At 46.6% G+C, this 24,342-nt stretch overlaps 1 protein-coding gene and 1 long non-coding RNA gene across 9 annotated transcripts in view; one reads left to right on the top strand and one right to left on the bottom strand.

The window, feature by feature from the left end:
- TMCC1 (transmembrane and coiled-coil domain family 1) overlaps positions 1-24,342 on the top strand; it is a 115,231-nt gene that overhangs the window by 85,241 nt on the left and 5,648 nt on the right. For all 8 annotated transcript variants that reach the window (XM_017827058.1, XM_017827059.1, XM_017827057.1 and 5 more), the window contains 2 exons: positions 15,788-16,722; positions 23,145-23,280. In XM_017827058.1, coding sequence (XP_017682547.1) covers positions 15,788-16,722; positions 23,145-23,280 — 1,071 coding nt within the window. The remainder of the gene's footprint in view (positions 1-15,787; positions 16,723-23,144; positions 23,281-24,342) is intronic.
- On the bottom strand, positions 7,819-9,967 carry LOC108503261. Its single transcript, XR_001876779.1, has 3 exons — positions 9,397-9,967; positions 8,640-8,711; positions 7,819-8,058 (listed from the first exon to the last, which is right to left on the bottom strand). It is a non-coding gene; the product is annotated as an uncharacterized LOC108503261 (long non-coding RNA).

A 24,342-nucleotide genomic window follows, 5' to 3' on the forward strand; every position in this document is an offset into this window, starting at 1 on the left:
GCAGTTTTTAGTTTGCTTTATTGGTAAACTTAATCCTTTATGCAGGCTGGGCACTTTGCCTTGATTTGTGGTTTCTGCTCAGCCAGAGCCGTGTTGGATAGTGTGCTAAAAGTCTTTATTTTGTATTTTACTGTGTCAGGAAGAAGGAAGTTGGTTTTTTATATGCAGATTTCTAACAGATTAACCAATTCATTGTTTATTTAAAAAAAAAAAAAAAAAAAAAAAGACCAGAAGTGTTTAAAGCCCTTTGCTGCAGGTCACAGGTCTGCTGAAGTTTGACTTAGTTTTTCCCTTGCTCTCCCTCGTGGCTGGAAGCAGAGGGTCTCCCCGTGACCATGAAGCAGCAGCCGTCAATGAGCCCCTCGGCTGCTTGTGCCAGGCTGAGGTGCAGGCAGTCATCTGGGACTTGCCAGTTTTTATCCATACCTGGAAAGATGGAAAGGAATGGACAGGGATTTAGTGCAGTTTTGTATGTCCTTTGGATGGAATTCTTTAAAGTTCCATTCCATGTTTGGAAGTGGAGCTTAATCAGTACTACAGTGAGGCTTTGGATCATGGCATGAGTAGCTGGAATAGACAAGCTGCTCAGTCTCTCCGCACTAGGTTATGAATACTGAGAAGCCCTTTCCTAACTAGACATCATTTAACCATGTATGCAGATCTGGTCTAGCAGCAATCTGGCAGGCAGCAACCGGATTTCTCTCGTTACTGTAGAAGAGTTGACTTGATGAAGCAGTGATCAGAATCCCCTTGGAAATGTCCTTGGTGTTGATGTCTCCTGAAGGGTGACCTGCCCATCCACGCAGCAGTTCCCTCTCCGAATATCCCCTCCTGGGGACATCTGCATGGTGTGGGCTGCCCTCAGTGGTACTCCAGTGCTGAGCTGCATCATCACAGCCTGCCCTGGTCCTTCCTTCAGACTCACAGTGATGGTTTTGTGCTGAACTGGTTATAAAAAGCCCCATTGGTGCAGCCACACTTCATTCAAGTGGTGGCTGTGGGATGTGGGATTTATGGACTAACCTCTCTCTCTCTCCTTAAGTACTAATGGAAACATTTTAAATACTTCTGGAAACAGGTGTGGAGAAAGGGAGGACTGTTTTTATTCTGATGATTAAAACTGGGGCAAGAAACTGCCACCGGTAAAAAGAAAGTAAGTCCTGCGTAGAGCATCCTCTGAGGAAATCTGCAAAAGACAAATATAGTCAAAACTTTATTCGAGTGGGTATGTACAGAGGAGGGGAACTCCGGCTCTGTGCAGTGACTTTGAAGTCTAGGAGCTTAAATTAGAAGGTAAATATTAAATAATGCATTAGCTTAAAGTACTTCTGGCCCAAATGGTACCTCTTACCATTAGGTTATTGCAGCATTTATAATCACATGCAGGTTTGTAATTTGTATATGCCAGCAGAATGTTCAGGTGGCTTCAGCCCTTGTCCTGGGCAGTAAGTGTGGGAGCAGGTTGCTGGGTTTCAGTTTTGAGGTTAGTATGGATCAAGACCAGGATCTGTGTTGGGGTCTTGCAGCTGTGCAGGAACTTACTGATCACCACAGAATTAAGGAGGAAGCCTTCTGCAAGAGGCCTCATATCACTGAGGTTACTGATCCAGGAGTGGTGTTGGGGTATTAACCCTTCACTGGCCATATGAAGTTCTACTCAATAAAGGCAAATCCTATGGCTTTGAATTTTAAGCAATCTGTGTTCATTTTAAGTCTCAAAAGGGAGGAAGGGAGTTCAGAAGTCCAAACCATGAAGCTTTAGCAGTGTCCTAAACTGACAGGACAAATTATAATGTGTATTTCACAGCAGCTAGAAAACCACGAATCTGATTTTTCTCTTAAACATACCCACAGCACTGTGGGCACCATATCCTTTGTGACTCTGAGGAGGGCACACGGTGCACTGGTGGTACCACCACCCCCAGATGCTCGGTCCAGCAGGTCAGTGCTGCCGCAGGGCCGCGCGGAGACAGCCGCCCTCTGCCCGGCTGTGCCCAGCCCGGTCCTGAGCCCTCTGCTCCTGTGCCTCTAGAGGACTTGGAGCCAAATCAAGGATGTCCTGCTACAGTGCTGGCCCAGTTTCCTTCTGATAATTATAGCCTGCTTTTAGGCTTCTCTGCTGTTTCAGTGCCAGGAATTTGTCTTCCTCTAACGGTTCCTTTTGTGTTGTCATTTTCCCAATTTCCTTGATACAGGGTGCGCTGTTCAGTTGTTGCTGTCAGGAGCCCTAACACTGGCTTTCCTTCCCATCAGTCAGATGTGTGCCTTGGGTGTTCAAGAGTCATTTCACATGTGAAATACTCTGAAGGAGGGAGGGAGCGGGGAGGTGGCCTTTTCTCCACAGTCTAAGCACCACTTTAGGGAACAGCGCAGTGAGAGAATGATCACAACTTGGAAATTGAATTTTCTGCCAGTTTCTTACTCTCTAACTTCATATTTTGCATTACTTAATATTTAGTCCCTGCTGCATTTTTTCCCAGAACTTTTTTTGTTTTAAGGGGTCTTGGAAAGAGTTCTCATTTTGTTACAGGGGTCATATGAGAATCTAATCTCAACCAAAGCTCATTTGCCCTTCTCCCTCCCCTCCAACATCCTCTCTCCAGTTTTACAAAATGACTTCAGGAAAGAAATACTGTAGAATGTGAACAAGCTGCAAGCTGCCTGTGGCTGCACCCCCATTACTGCTGATGCTGTGGGATGGTGCGCAGAGAGTGCCCTTAGCAGGAAAGTGTGCTCAGTGCCCCATCTCTTCCCTGCTCTTCTCAATACTGGCTCAAGTTACTAGGCTTTTTCTTTTCTTGGCTGAGACACTTGGGAATGCCTATGACACCCCACGTTGCTGAGACTTGATCCCATCATGTGGTGGTCACTCACTGTCTCCTGCCGAGCAAGTTGTTGGAGAAGCAAGGCAAGGGCAGCAGCACTGCTGGAGTTCCTGCAGCAGCAAGTTCTACACTGACTTGCTGCTGGATTGCAACGTGCCAGAGCTGTTTGAGTTTCATTTGCATGGAAGAGTAGCTGTTGATGCTCTTTTTATGATGTTTTTATTTCTTCGTGAGTATAGGAGTCTCCTTTTAGCAGCATGGGACACCAGTGCTCGGTTGCCACACTTTGGGACTGTAACAGAACTCACTGAGGAAAGCATGGGTTCCTCTTGGATGAGGAGCTAGACCGACTCCTCTTAATGGAGGTGAAATTCAGCTTGGTAGATTGGGTTTGTTTTTATTGTTTGGTAAAGCTTTAGAAGACTCTCTGAATATATTAAGTAGACTAATGAGCATATTTTCATGAATTTTTGTGGATTTGTTTGTTCCTTTATATGGTGAAATGACCTATTTGAACAATAGTAAAATTCCTGTGAATCAGACTGGGTTGTACCCAACATAAACTGCTTCCTAAATAAGGCTAGTGATGTTCTTTCTACACAAGCAATTTTACCCCCCTTCCCTTTCACCTCTGTTAAATTGGATCTGCTGTCATTAACAGATGACCTTTTGGTTTTGGGCATCTGGGTGTTTCTCAGTATTGACACTGCTTTCTGAGAGGGAAATCTGCCATATGAATGTGAAATAGTTCCTTGAAAAAGTGACTTTTTTTTAATATTTCTTGATATTGTGTTAGATTGCGATTCCAAATCCAGTGTGTGCCCTAAACTTGCACGAGGACAGAAATTATTCAGTTTCTGTTTTTAGTGGAGATTTCTCACTAGACTCTTGCAACAGGGTAGATGGCTCTTGGCCTGGTTCGTGCCCCCCGTGGCTCTGGAGCGCAGCGGACGGAACCGGGCGCTCTCTGCAGCGCCTGCAGTGCGGTCAGTGCACTGTGCTGGCACTGTGCTGGCACTGTGCTGCGTGCCCTGGACACGTGGGTGAGCGCAGAGATGTGGCAGATGGGGGCTGGCATCCTCGTTTGGTACAGGTCAGCAACTAATACCAGTGTTTCTGTGTGCTGATTGTTAGCATGCTTCTAGGCAGAGAATCTCAATACCTAATACTTCTATAAGTGGATCGATTTTTAGAAACACTCTTAGCTTTTAACCCTGAGAATACGCATAGAGAAATAGTAATGCAAGTGTCAGTTGAATTAGATTTCCTGTAGTTTTTGGGTTTTGCAGTCATTTTCATGGCACTGTGTTGCAGTTTGGAATCTATGGCATTATGGTCAGTTGTGGTAGTTTCATTTTCACTTGTGCTCTGCGCATGTCTTGGCCTCGGTTACTGCAGTGGTGCTGCCTGAGCTCTTCCCGAGGCGCAGACCCGCAGACAGGAGCAGCTTTGAGGCAGCTGGTGTTGTGGCAGAGCGTTACAAAGTGGGGTGGGGAGTGGCACCGCTCCCTCAGCCGCCTCCCCGCCGCAGGGCCCTGGCAGTGCTGGGGACACGGCGCGATGGTGGGATGGGTCTGCGGGTCACCCATTGCACCACAGACAGCTCTGATATCCACCTGCCTCTTCCCTTTTGTCTCATCCATTGTCCTTCATGTCCTGTTCTCTGACATCACAGAAACGTCCACAGAAACGCTTTTGGGCCGTATCTTTTAACATCTCTACACCAACATGGCATCTCTCCTGCATGAATCAAATGTTACTGTTCCTGCTCTGTGGACTGTTTTTCTTCTCAGTTCCTGTTCTAAATGGCCTGTACAATGCACTTGTCCTTTCATCATTTTTTCCATAAATGCCACCTGACATACCAGTATCATTTAAGACAATGGCTTTTTTTGTTGTCTGTCTTCTAAATTTGATTCCTACAGAATACATTTTTAGGTTTTAATTCCTCTTATTTTCCTTTTTTCCCAATGAAAACTGAATTTTGTACACAGTAGTATTTTCTTCCACATTACCCATGGTTTGAGTCAGTCAGGAGTTTCTCCTGTGTTACCTTGCTGAAATTTATATTTTGTGAATTAATGTGTCAGTGCAGAATTTCTTCACATTACCTGTGCATTACTGCAAGTAAAGAGAATGATTTAAAAACAAAAATGCAAATGTACCAAACCCAAGCACTGTGATGTCTGTCAGAGCTTCGAAGAGACATTGGCTCAAAGGGACAGACATAAATTAAAAATGGAAAGTTCAGTCCTTATATCAGTGCTGGCTGCAAACATGCTGCAGGGCTCATGCAGTGAGGAAGTCCTAAAAGCCCACTCCACTCCTGTCGGGTTTGGCAGTTCCTGGTATGTCAGCCTTTGGAGCACCTTACATACTCTGAATTAATGGCTTGGCTTTGGATCATCTTGTCTCTGTCCCGGGTGAGTAATAATGTTTGCTACAAACAGGGAGTATCAGTGACACAGAGAAGAGCAAGGGGAGAAGGAGCCATGAGCTGAGGGTGCCTTTTACAAATGGGTCCAAAGTAGTGGAGCTGGATGGCTTAAGGTGCTGTGGGTCAGAGCTGTCAAGCAGAGTGATGAGCCTTTGCTTTATATCTTCTAAATATGATAGTAAAACACCTTATCTTTGACAAGGAATTTGGGGGTAGGGGATGAGTGGTGCTGAGGTTTATTCTTGCCGCATTGTCAGCTCTGGTTACAGTGCCGTGCTGGTTCTGTTGTGTCCTGGAGTCCTGTGACAATGACTTTTTAATTAGAGCTTCAGCCTTCCAGGAGATCATGTTAATATTCTGAAAAATGTGTTTAGGGATTATTAAACACCAGTGTTTCAGCAGTGCTGCAATTAGAGCATATAGTTTATAGGTGGATTTATGTCCTGATGCGCATCTTGGAATCGATTATCAATTCTTGCTTGACCCTTGCCCCCAGGTCTGTTGTGTTGTGTCGCTGAGGAACAACTGTGTCACTTTGACTCTATTGATCTGCTCCCGACTTGGTTATGTTATCCTGGACCATTTTTCTGGCTCGAAGGTGTGGTTTTAAAAATAGTGCCAAGCGTTGCACAGCGCCTGGGAAGCTCTGTAGCTTTAAATGCCGCGTCCCGGCCGTGCAGCGCGGCTGGAGCGGCGCTGCCGCTGCCGGCGGGGAGCGGAGCGGGGCCGGCCCGGCTCAGCCATGCTCGGCCAGCGGCCCGGCCGAGGGCACTGCCCAGCGCCGGGGCTGCCCATGGCCGCGCGGGGATGTTTATGTGGTGCTGCTGTACCTGCGTGTGCTGCGAAAGGGACTTCTGCGAGCCCGGAAAGGTGAGGAGGTTGTGAGCATCACTGGATGTTTGGCTGTTTTATTTGAATCTCTAATGGAATTTGACCTCGTTTTGTGCATCAGCCTTGGGAGCGCTGTGTTTTTCCTCTGGGCACTGCTGCTGACTTTCAGTGGTTAGTTTTTTATATAGCTTTTCTTTGCTTCATAAGCTGGAAAGTATGAAAAAGGCTCCTGCCTGAGTGAGTGTTGCAATCCATAAACAAGATCAAATATTGTGCCGGTTTTTGGGATTTTCTGGTTTTGTTGTTTTGGGATTTGGTTTTTATGAAACAGTGAACAATGAAAGAAGGTGGGTGCAGATGTAGGCCAGTGTTAAGAGAAAGGTACTTGCATTGGTAGCTTTTTTTAGTGTGACCTCTTATTTTGCTGTTTTAGCTGTGCAAAATGTATTTTCACAAAGTAGTAAACAAACTGCAGAACCATATTCTTCTTCAGGTAGAAAAAGAGTAAGCATACTGCTTCCTGTGGAGCTGGTGACCTTCAGAAATGATTAAGTATCTTTCTTTGGTTTCATTGAGCTGTGTAGCTTGGCATTGCCCTTTCCTTGTCTTGAGTTAACAGTAAACAGTATCTCTCCCTCAATTTATTAAATATTGAAGAGAGGCAGTAAGGTTTCTGATGCTCTGATCTGCAACGCAAAATAGAAGCTATTTCTCTTTGAATTGTTACAGTTAGCTTTCCCATCCATTGTGGCTCTTTTCTGGAGAAAAAAGAAATCCAGGATTCAGACTGTTTTTGTGCTGTTTGCCATTGCTGAAGGTTTGCCTGTTACCATCTGCAGAAGACATGGTTGAGAGATTGCATAGCGTTCCTGCTGTGTTTGAAACACATATGTCTAATCCATTGACTTAATCAACTCACAGTTCTTCCCAAAGGAGAATAATATCTTCTGTACTGGACGTGTATTCTTTGTCTCACTGCATTCATCAGTCTTCATAACAAAAGTGGCACACAGGTGGCTCTCAGAAACAGCCCTGTTAGAAATGCCAGGTTGCAGTGATACGGACCATGGCGCTACAGGGCAGTAGGAAAACGGGGGTTAAAGGTGTTGTACCTCCCAGGTTGATAGATCTGTCTGCTTTGCATCTTGGCACATATAACATCAGGCTGCTGCATCACCTCTTGAGAGCTGGAGAGAGGAGTAGTGAGCACAGAATACCATGTTCTGTGCTCTCTAGGCCAGGTCAGGGGAGCCTGAGCAGCTTTCCACCACGCGTTGAGGAGATGCTGCACTGAGGGCTGTCTCTAAATGGAGATCTCGATTAGGATTCTTGGCTTTTGCAAGAATACCAAAAGCAGTGTAGTGACTTCAGTATTTACCTGATTCAGTGTTCCCTGTGGATTTCTGAACAGGTGCCCTGTTGCTTGACCTGCTGGGTGTTCACCATCCCTTGAGCACACCTTCCTCTCTGATGTCTCACTGCTCAGTGTTCTCCTCTTCCAGGTTTCCCAAGGCAGCCGTGCCATGTGCCGGCAGCCCCAGGGAACGTGTGTCCGTGGGCTGTACAGACTGCCCTTGCCCACACTGTGCTTGTCCTTGACAAACTGAGTTTGCCACTTGGAGCAATATCAGAGATTTAGGTGGTGCTAATGCAGGAACACCTGCAGCACTTGGGGCAAACACAAGCTGTCTTTGAACAGGGCAGGAGACTGAAGCAGCTCTGTTGCATAGCTGTGACAAGTATCAGCTGATGTACTGTGTGTGTTATATTAGAAAGGCTTTAAATAAGGAAACAATGTGTCAGGAAATGTTCTACAGGAATGACAAAGCAGTATGTTTGCAGGAAACATGAATCTGTTGTTTTTAAATACTAAATATTGTATGAACTGTTGATTGGATCAGCTGCTTTCAGGATGAAGTTTGGTTATGGTCATGCTCTGTGTCGTTCCTGCAGAAAATACTACAGCTAAAAATAAAAGAAGTGAAGTAAATGTACACGTGCAGTTGCTCTGCTCATGTACTGGAGCCCTTTAGACTAAACACTTGGAGGGGGCATGCATATTAAACCTCAACAGAGAAACATCCCCTGAAAAAGGGGAATCCTTGCTCTTGCAAAGGATCTGTGTAGACGAATCGTGCAGAGGGATCATTCAGAGGCATTTGTCCTCCCAGACTCTAGACCCAGTTTGCTTCAGTGCTTTGCAGGTCAAAGTTAACTTGCAACCACAAAATTAAACTCTGTTCTTTACAAATGAATATGTAACATGCAGTAATAATCTTTATTTATCAGATAGCAGCTTGAAGCATTAAAAAAAAAAAAAAAACAAACCCACTCTACTCTCTGGGAAGTGTTAACAAAAATTTTGTGTCTCAGGTAATGAGATATGATTCAGACACACTAGTGAAAACAGGATGAGTTAAAAAAAAACAAAACCAAACAAAACCCATGATTTTATATAGTCACTTTCTGATAAAAGCTTGTATAAACTTGTTTCCTAATCCACCCTCTCCTACTGACTCCTTTACTTAATTTTTGGTTAGGTTTACCTCATTTCCTGTCATTATTATTGTAACTCCTGGCCTGATTGGCACTCCCCTCAGATTAAAAATCAGGAGCTGCTAAAATAAACATCCATGGATGTTATTTTGGCCATATCTTTTGCTGCATCGTCCGTTTCCACCTTCTATGAGCCCTTGTGTATAATTCAGTTCTTTTTTATTTTTCCAGTCAGATTGTTGTATCCATTCCCTTGGACTTGCATCACCCACAATGTTGCCCTGTTTATTCAGTCAACACCAATGATTTTCTGCTTGACTAGTCTGTAGCTTGGGGAAACCATTACTGAATTGGGCCACCAAGCCTTACTGGTTTTGCACTCAAAAATACCTTTTCTCAAGATTTCAGAAGTTTGAAGTCAAGAAGGTGATGTCTTTGGCAGCAATTTGGTTTTTAAAAAGAATTAAAAGGGCCACAGACAGCCTCTTAAGGGAGATGTTACACTGCACCATGTCAGTCCCTTCTGTCTCCTGTGTCAGTGAGTACTCGTGGGCCAAGCTGGTGCCTGGTCCCGCATGTCCCCGTCCCATTTGAGGGAACAGCTTGTCCAGTGTTCCTTGCCTGAGCCCATTGCACCAGGCTGGCAGGCACTGGGGATGCACTGCCTGAACCACAGGTGGGAAAAGTGTAAGTCAGCTCTGTAGCTTCAGCTACCTCTTAACCAGTTAGTTAGTGATGTGTTTGCTTCCCAAGAGGCACAGGGCCCTGTGCAGGTGGAGTCAAGCAGGGGGAACATGTGAGGCCCACCAAGCTCCATTGCACTGGTGCTGTGGGAGAAGCGTCTGGGACCAGCAATTGTCCCGGACTGACAGGGACTCACCGGAGCTCCCTTGTGGAATGGCTTGTGTTGGTTGTGACAGATACTGCCTGCAGTGCTCTCTGATACAGTGACTATGACATCATGTGGCAGCAGCATCTTCCATCATTCCTCCCGACCCCAGCGAGGGCTAAAGCTGAAATACTGGTCTGCTTTGGGGATTTCTGCCACTGACAGCTCTGAGGAAAAGACAGCTGGCTCCTTCATAGCTAAACTCTGTTTCTGACACTTGATGCGGCACATGAATCACAACTCCATTTCATATTAAATTAGGTGACAAGGCCATGGACAAGTCATGCTGCAGCTGGCTTTACCAGACCCCAAGCTGTGGTTGAGGATTTGTTCGTGTACTTCAGGCCATCGCTTGGTGGATGCTGCTCTTGGCACCAGTGCCAAGTGAAGCAGTCCCAGGTCACCTTTTGCTCTGGTGGTGTTCCTGCGGTCTGGCTGGTATGGGGCTGGGGCCTGATGGTGAACCGTCTTTAGGAATGTGGTAATAGCATCTCCAAGTACCTTATCACTAGGTCCTCGGAGAGCTTGCACCTCAGCCCTGGAGGGAGTTGCTATCCTGTCTGTCCCCAAGCTGTGACAGTACAGGGTTAGGCAGGGGGCTGCTTGGTTTGGACCCCTCTGAGGAAAGGGAGAGCATATGTGAAACATTGCTGGGTTGTGGTTGCTGACAGCCCTTGTGTTCGGGGCAGGACCTGCTCTCCTCTCTCTGCAGAGCAGGGCACATGGAGCCTCTGGGTTGGCAGATGGACCCTCAGCACACTTGTGTTGTAGTTATCATCACTCAAGACTGTTTAACTACTCTGAGTAAGGTGGAAAGCCATTTCCTCTTGGTATTACAATGTTGGTTCCCTGCTCAAGCTGTTGTCTGAGGCAGGCAAAGGCACTGTAGTGTATTTTTTTCTTTTTTTTTTTTTTCAGGGTCAGTTTTCATTTTTGTTTACTTACTGTTTGGGTTTTTTTTCCATAACCATCTTCCCACCATCCTGAGGGTTAATTGCCCACAGGCAAAGGCTGTTTATCTCTTAGAAACCCCAATTATAATCTAGCCAATGAGCTGTGCTGTGAAAAACACACAGCAAGACTTCCTTGAGCTGTCCATCTGTTTGTGTGCTTTCCTCAGATGGTTTTGGTTTGGCTTTGGATTTAGGAGTGTGCTAGGGAGAGCTCAGAATAGTTGCTGGCAAGGATGACCAGCAGTTTCTGTGGATAAGTAGCTGGAACCTGTTAAAATCCCAGCACGGGTTTAGGAAGGGCAGGTCCTGCCTGACCAACCTGATCTCCTTCTATGACCAGGTGACCCGCCTGGTGGATGAGGGGAAGGCTGTGGGTGTGTCTATCTGGACTTCAGCAAGGCCTTTGACACCATCTCCCACAGCATACTCCTGGAAAAGCTGCAGCCCACAGCTTGGACAGGGGCACTCTGTGCTGGGTCAGGAACTGGCTGGATGGTGGGGCACAGAGAGTGGTGGGGAACGGAGCTGCATCCAGTTGGAATCCAGTCACTAGTGGTGTCCCCAGGGATCAATGTTGGGCCAAGTTCTGTTTAATATCTTTACTGATGATCTGGATGAGGGGATTGAGTGTACCATCAGCAAATTTGCAGATGACACCAAGCTGGGGGGGGAGTGCTGACCAGCTGGAAGGCAGGAGGGCTCTGCAGAGGGACCTGGACAGGCTGGAGAGATGGGCTGATTCCAAGGGGATGAGGTTCAACCAGGCCAAGTGCTGGGTCCTGCCCTTTGGCCACAACAACCCCCTGCAGCCCCACGGGCTGGGACAGAGTGGCTGGAGAGCAGCCAGGCAGAAAGGGAGGTGGGAGTTTGGATTGACAGGAAGCTGAACAGGAGCCAGAATGTGCCCAGGTGGCCAAGAAGGCCAATGGATCCTGGCCTGGATCAGGAAGTGTGGCCAGCAGGAGCAGGGAAGTGATTCTACCCCTAAACACAGTGATGGTGAGGCCAGCAGCTGTGTCCTGTTCTGGGCCCCTCAATTTAGAAAGGACATTGAGGTGCTGGAGAGTGTCCAAAGAAGAGTGACAACGGTGGTGACGGGTCTGGAGCACAGGCCCTGTGAGGAGAGTCTAGAATATGATGAAGGTACCTCACAGTAATTTGTGATGTTTAAATAACTCTTCATTGTACCTGCCAGGGATTCTGTGTTTGGCTTTATTCAAATACACACTCAGGTGGTTTAATGCAGATCCAATGGAGCAGGGCCTTGGGGGGCTGTAACTCTGCACACATGGTCAGGCACAAAGAACATTCTTTTTTTTTTTTCTTCCCTCTGATTTTTATTCCCTGTAAGGTGTTAACGAGAGATCTTATTTACTAACGAACCAACTGTCTTGTAAATGTCATCAGAGACTGCAAGTCTCCACTCCTGGCACGCCTGCCTGAGGCTGGAGACCGTCTGCCCACTCAGCATGGAGGGATTGGCCAAGTTCCTGAGCCCATTGCTGCACCTGCCACATGCTAATGATGCTGTTAATGAGGGGTGTTTCCAAACAGGAAGTCTCAAACTTGACTTTGTATGAGTCTCCTAGATTTTCTGCCCGTATGACTGAACTGCCTTCAGCACAGTGGGAAAAGGAAACAAAACAACTTCAGAATGTTTTTGTGGTTAGTTTTAGCTGCCACTCAGGTGTACAGTCACCGGGAAGGTGACTAACATGGGTGCCTTGGGTGCTGTTAACTGCTGAGGCTGTGTGTGGCAGTCACTCTCAGCTCCCCTGTCTCACTTTGCCCTGTATGTTTTTATTCTAAGAAACATGACACTTTTTGGTCACACTTGTGAAGCTCCGGACAAGGGAGGAGGAAGCATAAGTCCCCTTGCAGCAAGCTTGCTCTGAAAGCTGCTGTTGACTTATGCAGCTACCCTGCCTGTTTGAAAACAACAATCTATATTCTTGGTGAATGATTCTGTGTATGTGTTTTCACTGGAAAAGTTCTAAAAGGGTGAAACACCTTTAGAGGAACTTCTGTGTTTAATCTTCAGCAGCACCAAAAGGCAGAATCCTGAAGTGGGTTTTGGGCTGTGTGCTGCAGAACAGTCATTAGAAAACCTGTACAGGAGAGGAAGCCTGAGAGCGTAGACAGTGCTGGGAATTTGGTGAGATCTTGAGAGAGACAAAGCATAAGGTCTTCACATGATTTCATTTGGTTCATGGCATAGTGCCAGAGCAGTTCTCAGAGCACCTCCTGGTGGCAGGGCACACAGCTCCCCTTGATCAGGACTGTCAATATACTGGGAAATTGTATAGCAAGGGAGATTGACTATTGAATTGTAATCCCTATTCTTATGCAAGCACTGACCATTACAGTATTTACTTTACCAGCATCTTTTCAGGACAGATTGCCAGGCATCTCAAATTCAATAATACGTCACCAGAATTTCCCAGGGACACAGTTTGTGCCAAGTCTTCCCTTTACAAAGTCTTGTCAATATGGACAAAGAAATTATCTCTGTTTTGTTCCAGAACTGCACTTTGCACAGCCATCTCCTTTTGCATTGGAAAGAACTCTTTTTCTTATCCCAGATTAATATCCACACAGCTGGTAATTATAAAGCAATTATCCCAACATGGTTTATTCTACTACTGCTGTTCTAGGTTATTTTCTGCCACGGGTGTAGGGAGATAACCTGAGCAGATTTGCTGAAGTCAGTTGACTTTAAAAGGAGGAGAAGAGAAAGTTTGTACTAAATTTTTCTCTCACAAAACTTGTGTCTGAGAGGAAGAGTGTACTATTAGTGTAATTTATAGTAATTATCCACACATGTAGACTAATTAGACCCAACCTGAAGTACACTGAGCTGATAGAAACTCTTTACTGCAACATAATATTGAAGCCCCATTAGTTCCATGACACTTATCTGTGCAGATCTCAGCTTGGAGCATATGGGCTGCAGAAGAGCTGGTGATCAGCAGTTGTTTGGTTCTGGGACACAGGGTCAGTCCCACACTCACTCAACCCTTACTGCTGCCCAGAACAAAAGAATTATGAAAAAAAAGGATAAAATGTTATATCAAATTAATTTGTTAACATTTTGCATAAAATGTGTGGATCTTTCTTTTTTTCGTCTGCCACTAATACTAAAATGTCCTTGCTTTGGAGTAGGTAGAGATTGTCATGAATGGATTGATGGATTTTTTGAGAAGCTCTTGGTTCGTAGGCAGTTAACAGTAATAAGATTGTCTTGTGTGCTGCACAGACACCTTGTGCTGTGCTGCTGTTGGGGTGGGGGCAGGTTGGCAGAGCTGCTCTGTGAGTGAGGCTCAGAGCAGCTGTGCCACGGGTGCTGGGTGATGTTACCAGGTCAGACGTGCCCTGCACAACCAGAGTCTTTCTGTCCTTCTAGGCCATAGGGAGAAATCAGATCAGTGACAGCCCTGGGAAAATCTTAATGAAATTATAAATTCCAAGAAGAGGTATCTTAACAAATGTGTATGACTTAAAAATGTACATCCCTACATTTTGGAGACAGCATGTTCTCTGTGCAGTACTGATGTCATGCATATTGTTGGTCCCATTGATTAATATGAATTCTTAGCACCAATTTTCCGTTGATTTATGCCAAGATCCGACAACTCTAAACCTGGGCAGATGGAGCTCGTTCAGCCCTGTAAGGCCATCCATCTAAGAGAAGGTCACTAAACAAACCTACGTCCTGAGGACCTCGCTGCTGCTGTCCAAGCTCACTCGGCCCCGGCAGATGAACCTCAGGATTAAAGAGTGGGCTCAGTTCAGCGCACGCTGTGTCTCACCTAAAAAATCCACTGCGCAGGCGCGAAGGCCTTACCCACATTTGCAAAGCCCTGTATCACCAGCACGCTTGTAACAAACGTGGGTAGAGACCTTTCCCAAATCTTTGTTTGCAAAGACTGGCCATGATGATGCTGCTGATGCCAAGATCCAGGTTTTGTAGAACTAAACCCTCTTAAGAGAGCAGCTGATATTTCAGGAGTCACAACTGACTGTGAACTGATATTCTATGGTTTCCAGCAGCTGAACTCCTTTGGAAAATGGTTTTCCGGGTGTCTGACTGGTTTTCCTGTTGATGGGATAGCAAACAGAGAACCTCAGGTTATGAAAGGATCCTGGCTGATCCCCAGTGCGGCCAGTGTTGCTGCCTGCAAGATGTTGATTTTTTTTGCATTAAATATGGAATATTGAATCGAGAGAGAGGGTACAGTTAACTGTAAGAGCACTTTTTGTTTTGTAAAGCGCATATTCACAAACACGGACGTGGTTCTGCGTCTGGGCAGTAGCTGTGGGTCAGCTGGCAGCTGTTCCAGTGCAACAGCCCAGGAGCCGCCTGGCCGGTCCCCGCCGGGCCGGTGGCCGCGGGAGCCGAAAGTGTAAAAGCCATTCAGGGAGGTCCGTGCGGGCCGCGGTCGGGGCGGTCCCGGGGCCCGGGCGGCCTCCGTGCCGCGAGGGGGCGGGCGGGGCGGGCGGGTCCCGGGGCCCGGGCGGCCTCCGTGCCGCGAGGGGGCGGGCGGGGCGGGCGCGCTCCGTGCCCGGGCAGGGGCGGCCGGCGGAGCCATGCACGGCGAGCGGGCGCTGCTGCTGCTGCGCCGGGACAAGGTACGGCGGGACCGGGCTGGCGAGGGGGGGCGGCGGGCTCCCGGGGCTGCCCGGGCCGTTCGCGGTGGGCACTTGTCGGGTTCGGTTGCGCTGAAACAGCGTTTGCCTTGTTTTTTGGCCAAAAGCGGGAGTTCTCCTTTGAAACTCGCTGTTTTTCTCCTGCTCGGGGACACCCGCTCGCAAGGTTTGCCCCGGCGGGGCGTCCGTTCGGGTCCCTCGCGGGCCCCGTGTCTCTGTTAGAAGCACTGACCGTAGCAGAGTGGTTTTTTCGGGGTAAGTTTCACGGTTGCTGCTGTACAAACAAGTGAAGCACTGGGAATGACTCGGGTGTGCTGTACACTTGAACCATGTGGCTTCTGCTCTCAGTTACCTTCTCAGTCCCTTAACTCTCCAGCGGGTAGAGCCCCTGCCCTTGTACCAATACCTCGGAGTGCTCAGCCTGCCAAGCTCGAGTGCCCTGATGAGCATTTATGCTTGAGTTTTGGATTGTTTGAGGCCATTAAGTGGGCTCAAGTATGAGGGGTTTTGGCTTATTTCTCAGCTTTTATTAAATGTCCGTAAAACACATAATGCTCACTTGATTGATACTGTCCCCTGGGCTGCGAGAAGAAAGGTGCATTTTTGTAGAATTACTTCCATTTGCCAAGTTGGTTTGCATAAAGAATGAAAGGTTTTCTGTTGGTGAAGCTGATGATTAGCATTCATGTTTCTCTCTCCCCTTGCCTAGATCGAGCGATTGGAAGTCAGCAGCTTGGCGCAGACCTCCAGTGCCGTGGCCTCCAGCACTGATGGCAGCATCAACACGGACTCTGTTGATGGGACCCCAGATCCGCAGAGGACAAAAGTGGCCATCACTCACCTGCAGCAGAAGATACTGAAGCTGACTGAGCAGATCAAAATTGAGCAAACAGCCCGTGATGATAACGTGGCAGAGTATCTGAAATTGGCCAACAATGCAGACAAGCAGCAGAGCGCCCGCATTAAGCAAGTGTTTGAGAAGAAAAATCAAAAGTCAGCCCAGACCATCTTGCAGCTGCAGAAGAAACTGGAACATTACCACCGAAAGCTGCGAGAGATTGAACAGAATGGGATCCCTCGGCAGCCAAAGGATGTCTTCAGGGATATGCATCAGGGTTTGAAAGATGTTGGAGCAAAAGTCACTGGCTTCAGTGAGGGAGTGGTAGACAGCGTAAAAGGTGGACTTTCCAGTTTCTCCCAGGCCACACACTCGGCAGCAGGAGCTGTGGTTTCCAAACCCCGGGAGATTGCCTCCCTCATAAGAAACAAGTTTGGGAGCGCAGACAATATTGCTAATCTGAAAGACTCCTTAGAAGAAGGCCAGGAGGATGGGACAGGAAGCAAGACTCTAGGCATTATTCAGAACTTTCAGTCAAGCCCAAAATATGGCAGTGAAGAGGATTGCTCCAGTGCCACGTCGGGCTCGGTGGGAGCCAACAGCACAACGGGGGGCCCTGTGGGAGCTTCCAGCTCCAAAACAAACACTCTGGATATGCAGAGCTCAGGGTTTGATGCAATATTGCATGAGATTCAAGAAATTCGAGAGACACAGGCAAGACTGGAAGAGTCATTTGAGGACCTTAAGGTTCGCTACCAGAGGGATTACACGTTGATAATGCAGACCCTGCAGGAGGAGCGGTACAGGTACGTGCTGTGGTACTTTGTTTCACAATTCAGTGCTGCGATCTCAGAGCACCAGGGCTGGGATGGTACTGCTCAGCAGGCTGTTCCCAACAGCCTGATTCAGGTGAGAAGCTCTGTGGTGGTCTCAGGATTTTTCCCTCCTGGTTTTGTCCTTTGTAGATATTGCTGTCTTGCTGCTCATCTCCCTTTCTTTACATGAAAGAAATAGCAAGGAAAAAGGTTATTTCACAGTGTTTTCCAGATAAAAAGTCAAGCCAAAGAGTTTTAATAAGGTGTCCCAAAATCAAGAGTACGTTGATGCAGTTACTGTTATCAGACAGTGCTTTGCCCTGCATAAACCCTGCAAAGGTTTGGGAGACGGGGAACTATGCATGGACAGTGACTGACCCTGCCTCCTCCGACACTCAGATCCATGTCTCCCAGAGAAAGAAACATTCCAGCTTTCTTAATGTTCTCTGACAAGACGTGATCTTGCCCGTGTGCCAGAACTAGGATATTCTTTGTCTTCTCCACTCAGCCCACAGTGGCAGAGTTCAAGGAAATTAAGTTGAATTAAATGTCAGATACTGGCAGTGTGCTTGTTGTGGAGGTTACAGGGCTCTGGAATTGGGTATACTGTGCTTCCATTGGCCCTCCCCTCACTGAAAGTGATGGAAAGGTGGGGCAGTTGCTGCACTACTGCTGGTCCCTGATGAAGTCAAAGGGGAGAGGGGACAGTGGCTTTCAGGGAGGCAGTCTGGCAGCGTAGCATGGCAGCCAGTGCCTCCCACCACCCTGAGGCTGCCCCCACCTCCCCACCGAGGAAAGCTGCCCATGGAGAGGTGCTGAGGGAATGCTTCCCCTTCCTCACTGGCTGGACGAGGCTCTCGGCAGGCTGCGTTGTGCTGTCCAGTAGAAATTTGGCATCCTCCCCTTTGCACACTGGGAGCAAGAGCTTGTCCCCAGGCTCCAAAGAGAAGAGTTACCAGCTGCTCTTCTTGAGGCATTCAAGACACTGCAGTCTAAGTCAACAGGATTCTTAAATTTTAAATAAGAAATGCAAGGCCAAAGCCCTCATTCTGGTGGAGGATAGCAGGCTGCTGTCAGGAAGTTCCTTGTGGTCTTCATGGCTTCGCCTGGCTGTGGAGCACAACCTGCAAGGGACAGCAGAGCTGCTGCGGGTGCGTGGGGACCGGCTTGCTGAAGTGCTCCATGCCACTTGCTGAGTTGGTTTGTGCAGTGTAACATGGAGTTGCCCTGCAGCTCCTTAGATATGCTGGTGCCAAATCATTGGAAAAACATTGGAAAAGGCTTAACCTGCTAGGATCTGGTAGAGACAGCAAGCTTTCTGTGTGCTTTGCAGAGCCTGGGCAAACAAAGCCAGACCAACACCACTTTCTAATCCTGCTTTGCAACAATCAGTGGTTTGACAGAAACCAGCACCCAGCACAGCAACTTTGGTTCCTAGTGACTCATTGTCATCAAGTCACATCCCGAAGTGACGTGGAGCTGGATCTTCTGCTCCCCAGCAGAGAGGTGCTGTTGTCTGTTGCTGTGTAGGTTGTTGTTTCACACATACAGCAGCCATTCATGGTGGAATGTTATATGCAAGCACAGCACAGCTGAAGGAGTGGCCTGAAAGTACAATGGCGGACCCTGGGGACTGATGCCTGTTGTCAGCTAAACTGGCTCACTACTGTCCAACACCTCTGAGCAAGGTTCATGTAGGTCCCATACTAGTGCACTGCGAAGTCATACCTGTCATGTGCCATTAAGCTTTACAGAGCACTGCCCCGAGGTGAGCCCAGAGCCCAGCCGCTAACCAAGGCAGCCTGGAGTGAAAAGCTTCTGGGAGAATCTGCACTTGGCTTATAAAAGTTTAAAAATATAGTAATTTAGACCTGCCATTTGGAATGTTGATGCAGATAGATTAAAGGTGTGACCTTTAAGGAGGACCAGTTAAACTACTGTCAGTGCCCTTGTCTCTGAAGGTAACTGCACGATTAGTGAGATCTAATGAGCTAATCACAGTGGGATGACTACCTGACTGTACAAATCTACATCCTTGTTTGATAGCTTGTGTATTTTGAACCGTCACCCTAGAACTGGAAGGTGATGTGATGTGTCCAAGGGCAGAGGTTGCTGCTGCCTTGGCAGGGAGGTGTGGCGCTTGTTCCTCCAATTGGAACCTCTCTCTTCAGAAAAAATTTAAAAGATGGGAAAGGAGATTGTGGTTTGGTGCTGAGAGGCTGGGGATTCAAATTAATCATAACTGGTTTTAAAAGCTATAAATACCTCCTAAGTCTGCTCTATTTCTGTGAAGCTTTCAAAAACAAACACAGAGCTAGAGCTTAAAAAAAAAAAAAAAAAGAGGTATTTGGAGAAGCCCTTTGCTTGTCAGGTGACACTGAGTGTTTGCATTGTACCTGGAAGCTGGAACAAAGCATGTGCCGTGACATTTTCTCACCTGGTCTTTGTCCATTTCCTCTTTCTTAGATGTTCTACTGTTTTGCAGGTTCTGATATTTTTTTCCCTGTGTGTTTGTGCAGTTTCTGTTTATCAGTCATGGCTTGCCTCGTGGGTTTTCCATTACCTCCTCCATCTCCTCCCTTCCTTTCCCAGCTTCCAGATCTTGCCTATCACTCCATGTAGCTGCTGGTTTGCTAACTATCTCTGAGGCAGCGACTCACTGGAGCAGTTGCTCCAGTTCTCCTGCCCCGGTGTTGCTGGCTGCCAGGGCTGGCCTGACCTGGCCTGGTGGCATCGAGGTGAGTGCAGGGTGGGCTGTGCTGCCCCGCACGTGCCAGCCCTGGAGCAGCGCTCTGCTCCACTGGGGCTGAGTCACTGAGGAAGGAAGAGTCTGACGGCACCTCGGCAGTTCAGAGCAGGCACTGAACTGGCCTGTTGCTTATCTCATTGTTGGAAGGTGGCAGTTGTTTACTGATATGAACAGGGACTTTCTGTGCTATTGAGACTGAAATAAAGTTCCTGCTGAGTATTTTCATCTTGTGTGTCCCTTTAGGAACTTGTTTGTACATGGTGAAATCATGAGCTCACATATTTGGAGTGTGGCCAGTTCGAGGGTTTGGGTTTCTTCCCAAGCTTGACATCCTTGGAAAGGGCATTTAGGTCTCCCACCCTCCTGTCGGGAGAAATCCGTCAGCCAAAATGGTAGTTGCTGGTGCTTCCATTTGTCTGGGTTTTGATGTAGTCTAATTGTTGGACTTCAGTCTGTCCTCATGATGTGTTTTAAAATAGATCAAAGGAGCTGAATCTCAGAGGTCTGGGGGCTCTTCTGGAGTATTGCTGGGCAGTGGAGGCAGCACGTTGGGCCAGGTGGGTGCTCACCCAGCCAGGACAGCACCAAAATGTCCCTGCAAAGCTGTGCTCTTCCCAGGGAGGCTCAGACCTGGAAGTACTGGGATGTGGGCACTGAGAGCAGCTTTGGAGCAAACTCTGTCCCTTGTGTATCCTCTAGGTAGAAGACTTGGAGTATATTACAAATAGATACTGCTTTTAGCTGTTTACTCCACTATTGGAAGCAGTGTGTTCAGTAGCATAAAGATGTATTTCATGACAAATAAAGATCACATGGAAGTTTGTATGACATAGCTATAAAAAAAAGGTCCATCTTGAGAGATATCTGAAGACAGGTGTTAAACTCTGTTTACAGTGTACTTCAAAGGTCTTTAGCATCAGTTTGATCAGAGTTTCTTTACTCAACAAGCACTGTGTGCAGATAAAGTGTCCTTTTTGTCACATCCCTCCCTCCCATGTGCTTCTATGTGTGTATTAGCTTTGTATTTTGGAGCTATTACTTTAAAATGCCTTTAAAGCATTTTGAAAAATGAGATGGTCATAACTGTGTTTCTGAGCCCTTTCAGACCAGTTCCCCAGTTCCCACGCAGTGAGCCTCAGAAAATGTGTGGAAATCCAGTGTGGCTGTTTGAAATTAAGTGTTCCCATATCTCATACTTGAGCCCCAGGAGTGTTCTGTGTCCATAAGAACAGCTCTGATGATCTCTGTGATAATTGTGACAGGTGACATTGGTCCGTTGCACAGAAATATTTCTATGCTGGTGCTTGTTCATCTAGAGGCTGGTAATTTCAAGGAGAAATTTCACTCTAAAGAGGAGTTTTCCATACCTGAAATAAAGTGGTATATTTACAAACAAATTTAGTCTGTTCAAAAGACACTGGCACTTGTGTTAGAGGGATGTCTATCATCTTAAACCCCTTGACTGGTGGCCTGTCCCTTTTATTTCTGTAATACTCCCAGTTAAATGCAAACCAGCTTTCAACAGGGAAACCCTGGCCTTGGGCCCTGTAAGTCACATGAACCTCTCCTTGCTTTTCAAATTTGAACACCAATAGAAAGCAGCAGGAAAAAAATTAATTTTCTAAATTGTAGGTAATGGGACAAGGATTGAAAAGCAGCTGAATGGAGGCTGTGTCATTTCAAAAATAAGTCAGGGTAGGTTAGTGGGGGCAGGGGTGTGGGTTTTTAAAATAACCCAGTTCAAGCAGTTGCCTGACCCAGTGGGTTCTGGAAGCACAGGTGATTCTTGGGTGCCAATTGCAGCAGTTCTGGGATTGAGCAGGGTGTGGGTCAGGAATGAGCTGGTTGTCCGGCATTCAGGGCGGGAGAATTGGAGCCAACCCTTCTGCTAATCCTGTTCTGTTTAAACTCTTAACTATACGGATTTGCAGGGTTTCCTTATGTTTCCTGTAGATTGAGGTAGTTTTGAAGTTATTAAAATACAATTGTTTCTTGTTAGAGAACAGGATTTAATCTGCCTGGCAACAGCCATTTTATGAAGGGTGTTTGTGTGAGAGGAGGTTAAAAGACACAATCATGCTATTTTCAGAAATGCTTAAGTCTCTTTTTGTGTAATAAACCCACTGGAGAATTTTGTAATATATTAACAGACTGAATATATTTCAAGTGATTGATGCTTCCTTTGAGACTTAGAGTGGGTTTAGTTATGATTTCTTGGTTGTTGGCAAGTTGTTGTTTTTGTTAAGTTGTGTGGGAACAAATGGCAGTATTAATTATCTGTGCTCCTTCTTTATTAATCAGTCTTCACATGGCCATGCCCTTCTGAGTCTGGGGAAACCAGTTCCTGGTGTGTCTCAGCATGGTTGCACAGTCCTTGTGGCACCTTTCTGGGCTGAGCCATATCAGCTTGGGGGTTGTCTTGGTCTCACTACTGGTTGACCACATGTTTTGCTGCTGCAAATTGTCATGCTGTGTCTGACTGCTCCTTAGTTTAAAGCAATATTGCATTGGGAACAGAAATGAAAATTCTCGTCAGACTTGTCCATTAAAAACAAAACCCCAAGACTGTTTTTAAAGGCTAGCTTTTGACTACAGATTCTGAAGAACTACCTTGTGAAGCACCAAAAAAAATCTTGGGGAAAAAATCCTAAAAAACAGAAGCAGGATTTTTGTCTTTGTTCCAGAACTTGCAATTAAATTCTTCATTCTACATAAATATTGTTTATTCATCTTATATGTGTGTATATGAATTCAATTCAGGCAGAGTCAGAAGGAAAAATTTAAACAAGGAATTATCCTTGTGGTTAATTCCTTAGAAGTTTCTTGGTTATTAGGATCGAGGTTCAGATGATAAGAGCTGTGTGGTAAGCTTTTCCATTCTGTTAGAATGAGTAGAGAGTGGAAATCAGAGTGGAAAATGGCCACCATAGCCGTGCCCACACCTTTGTTACCATCAGAGCTATCACATAAGTTGATATAAAACTCCCTCAATGAGAACCAAAACTGTCTCTCTCAGAATTGCTGTAACTCGGGTTTTTTTGGGCAACCCTCTTCCTCAGGACTGCTCCTGGTCCATTCACCAGGAGCAGACTGAAAAATAAGCCTGCAGGTTAGTGATTCATGTGTCCTTCTTATAAATAATATGATGGTATTTGCTTGTTAAGTTGCATCATTTGTGGGAGATAAAGAAAAATACAAGTCAAAGATCCGCGTGACCTCATGCAGAGATCAGACAGTAACATCATGTTCTCTGAGGCATCAGTCACATGTCATTTCTGTGTCATTTTTATGCCCATTACTATTCTGAGTGTAGATGAAAATGCTTAAGAGCTTATGGTATTAGAAGGGAACTATTTGGTTTACACAAAAGTTTGGGGAATACATTATTTTATTCTAACTCTGTCCTTGATTTCTTGCATCACTTGACAGTTGTCATGTAATTGTGTGTTTTATTCCAGGGTAGGAGCAGGATCACAGAGTTTACCTGGTAGAAAGGACTAATTCCCAGCGAAGGGCCATGGTGGCAGTGCGTGCTGGGTGCTGACTGAGGCAGCCCCTCTGGTTTCAGTGCACAGGCAGTGATGTTTGTTCCTCAGTTGTCACTGGTGTCATTTTGCCACCCTCTTCTCACTAAAGCCACTGTGCCATGTGTTGTCATTTCTAGATGTGAAAGACTTGAAGAGCAGTTAAATGACCTGACTGAGCTCCACCAGAATGAGATCCTCAATTTGAAACAGGAGCTGGCCAGCATGGAGGAAAAGATTGCCTATCAGTCTTACGAGCGAGCCCGGGACATCCAGGTGGGTGACAGAAGCAAGGATCCAAGTCCTGCCCTCTGCCTGCTCTTTCAGGAACTCACTTTTGAAATACTCCTGCATTTCAATATTTGATTTTAATCCTCGTAGCTTTATTGCTAAACTGTGTATTGCCACATTCTGAAAGGACCTTATTCCATCTGGGACCCTTGGGTACCTGTCCAGGTAACCTCCTCTGTAAAGCAGGGCTGTGCCCCTGCGCAGAGGGAGCTGCTGCTCAGCCAGAGCGGAGTCTGTGAATCAGTTGTAGCAAAGCAGGAGCCACTGCCCACACCTTGTGCAGGCCTTTGTAGGGTGTTAGACACTCACGAGCCATGACCTGAACACGTTTTTTACAGTAGCATTCCCAGTATATGGGCCCTGGGGTGTGGTTCTGTGTCACTAGTTTTACAGCAATGGTCACATACATCTAAGAAAAAATGGCTTTATGTGTTCACTGCTTTGAGTCAGGAAACAATTCTTTCTGTTGGCTTTGCCCAAATAAGTAGGTGTTTTTTTAAAGAGAAGTTTCAGTATGTAAAAAAAGCTATGAGACAGAGATCATGAAATTGGAGACCTTTCTACAAAGCAAAGCTGCTTCTGACCCTTGTGGAGAAAGGCCTATTCAGGAACAAGTGTCTTGTCCATTTTAAGTAATCGCTTTGCTAGTTTTAGCAGACATCTCAGTTCTGATTGCTGATGCGAGATATTTATAGTGTGAGCAGAGAATTGTAGGTCAAAGTTATCCCTCTTTTCATCCCTGGAGGTGGTTCAGCCAGGTGATTTCCTCTGGAGACCGAGCAGGCTGTGCTCTTGGCACGCCTGTGGATCCAGCTGCAAGTCCTGTTGAGTCCAATGTCCTTCCTTCCCAGTTGTTGCTGTTCAGGCAGCTGAGCAGTTCTGCCCTGTGCTTTCAGGGACCATAACCAAAGAAAAGCCCTCATGTTTCATTGACCCCCACAACCGTGATGCAGTGAGAAATGTAGCAGTTGACAGTGACCGTTAAGTTAAAATTAATCAGTGTTTGTGGACAGTGGTGCCATGGCCTCCAGCCGTGTAAGCAGGAGG

The sequence above is a fragment of the Lepidothrix coronata genome, unplaced genomic scaffold (genome assembly GCF_001604755.1).
Source record: "Lepidothrix coronata isolate B3197 unplaced genomic scaffold, Lepidothrix_coronata-1.0 Scaffold134, whole genome shotgun sequence".
Lineage (NCBI taxonomy): Eukaryota > Metazoa > Chordata > Aves > Passeriformes > Pipridae > Lepidothrix > Lepidothrix coronata.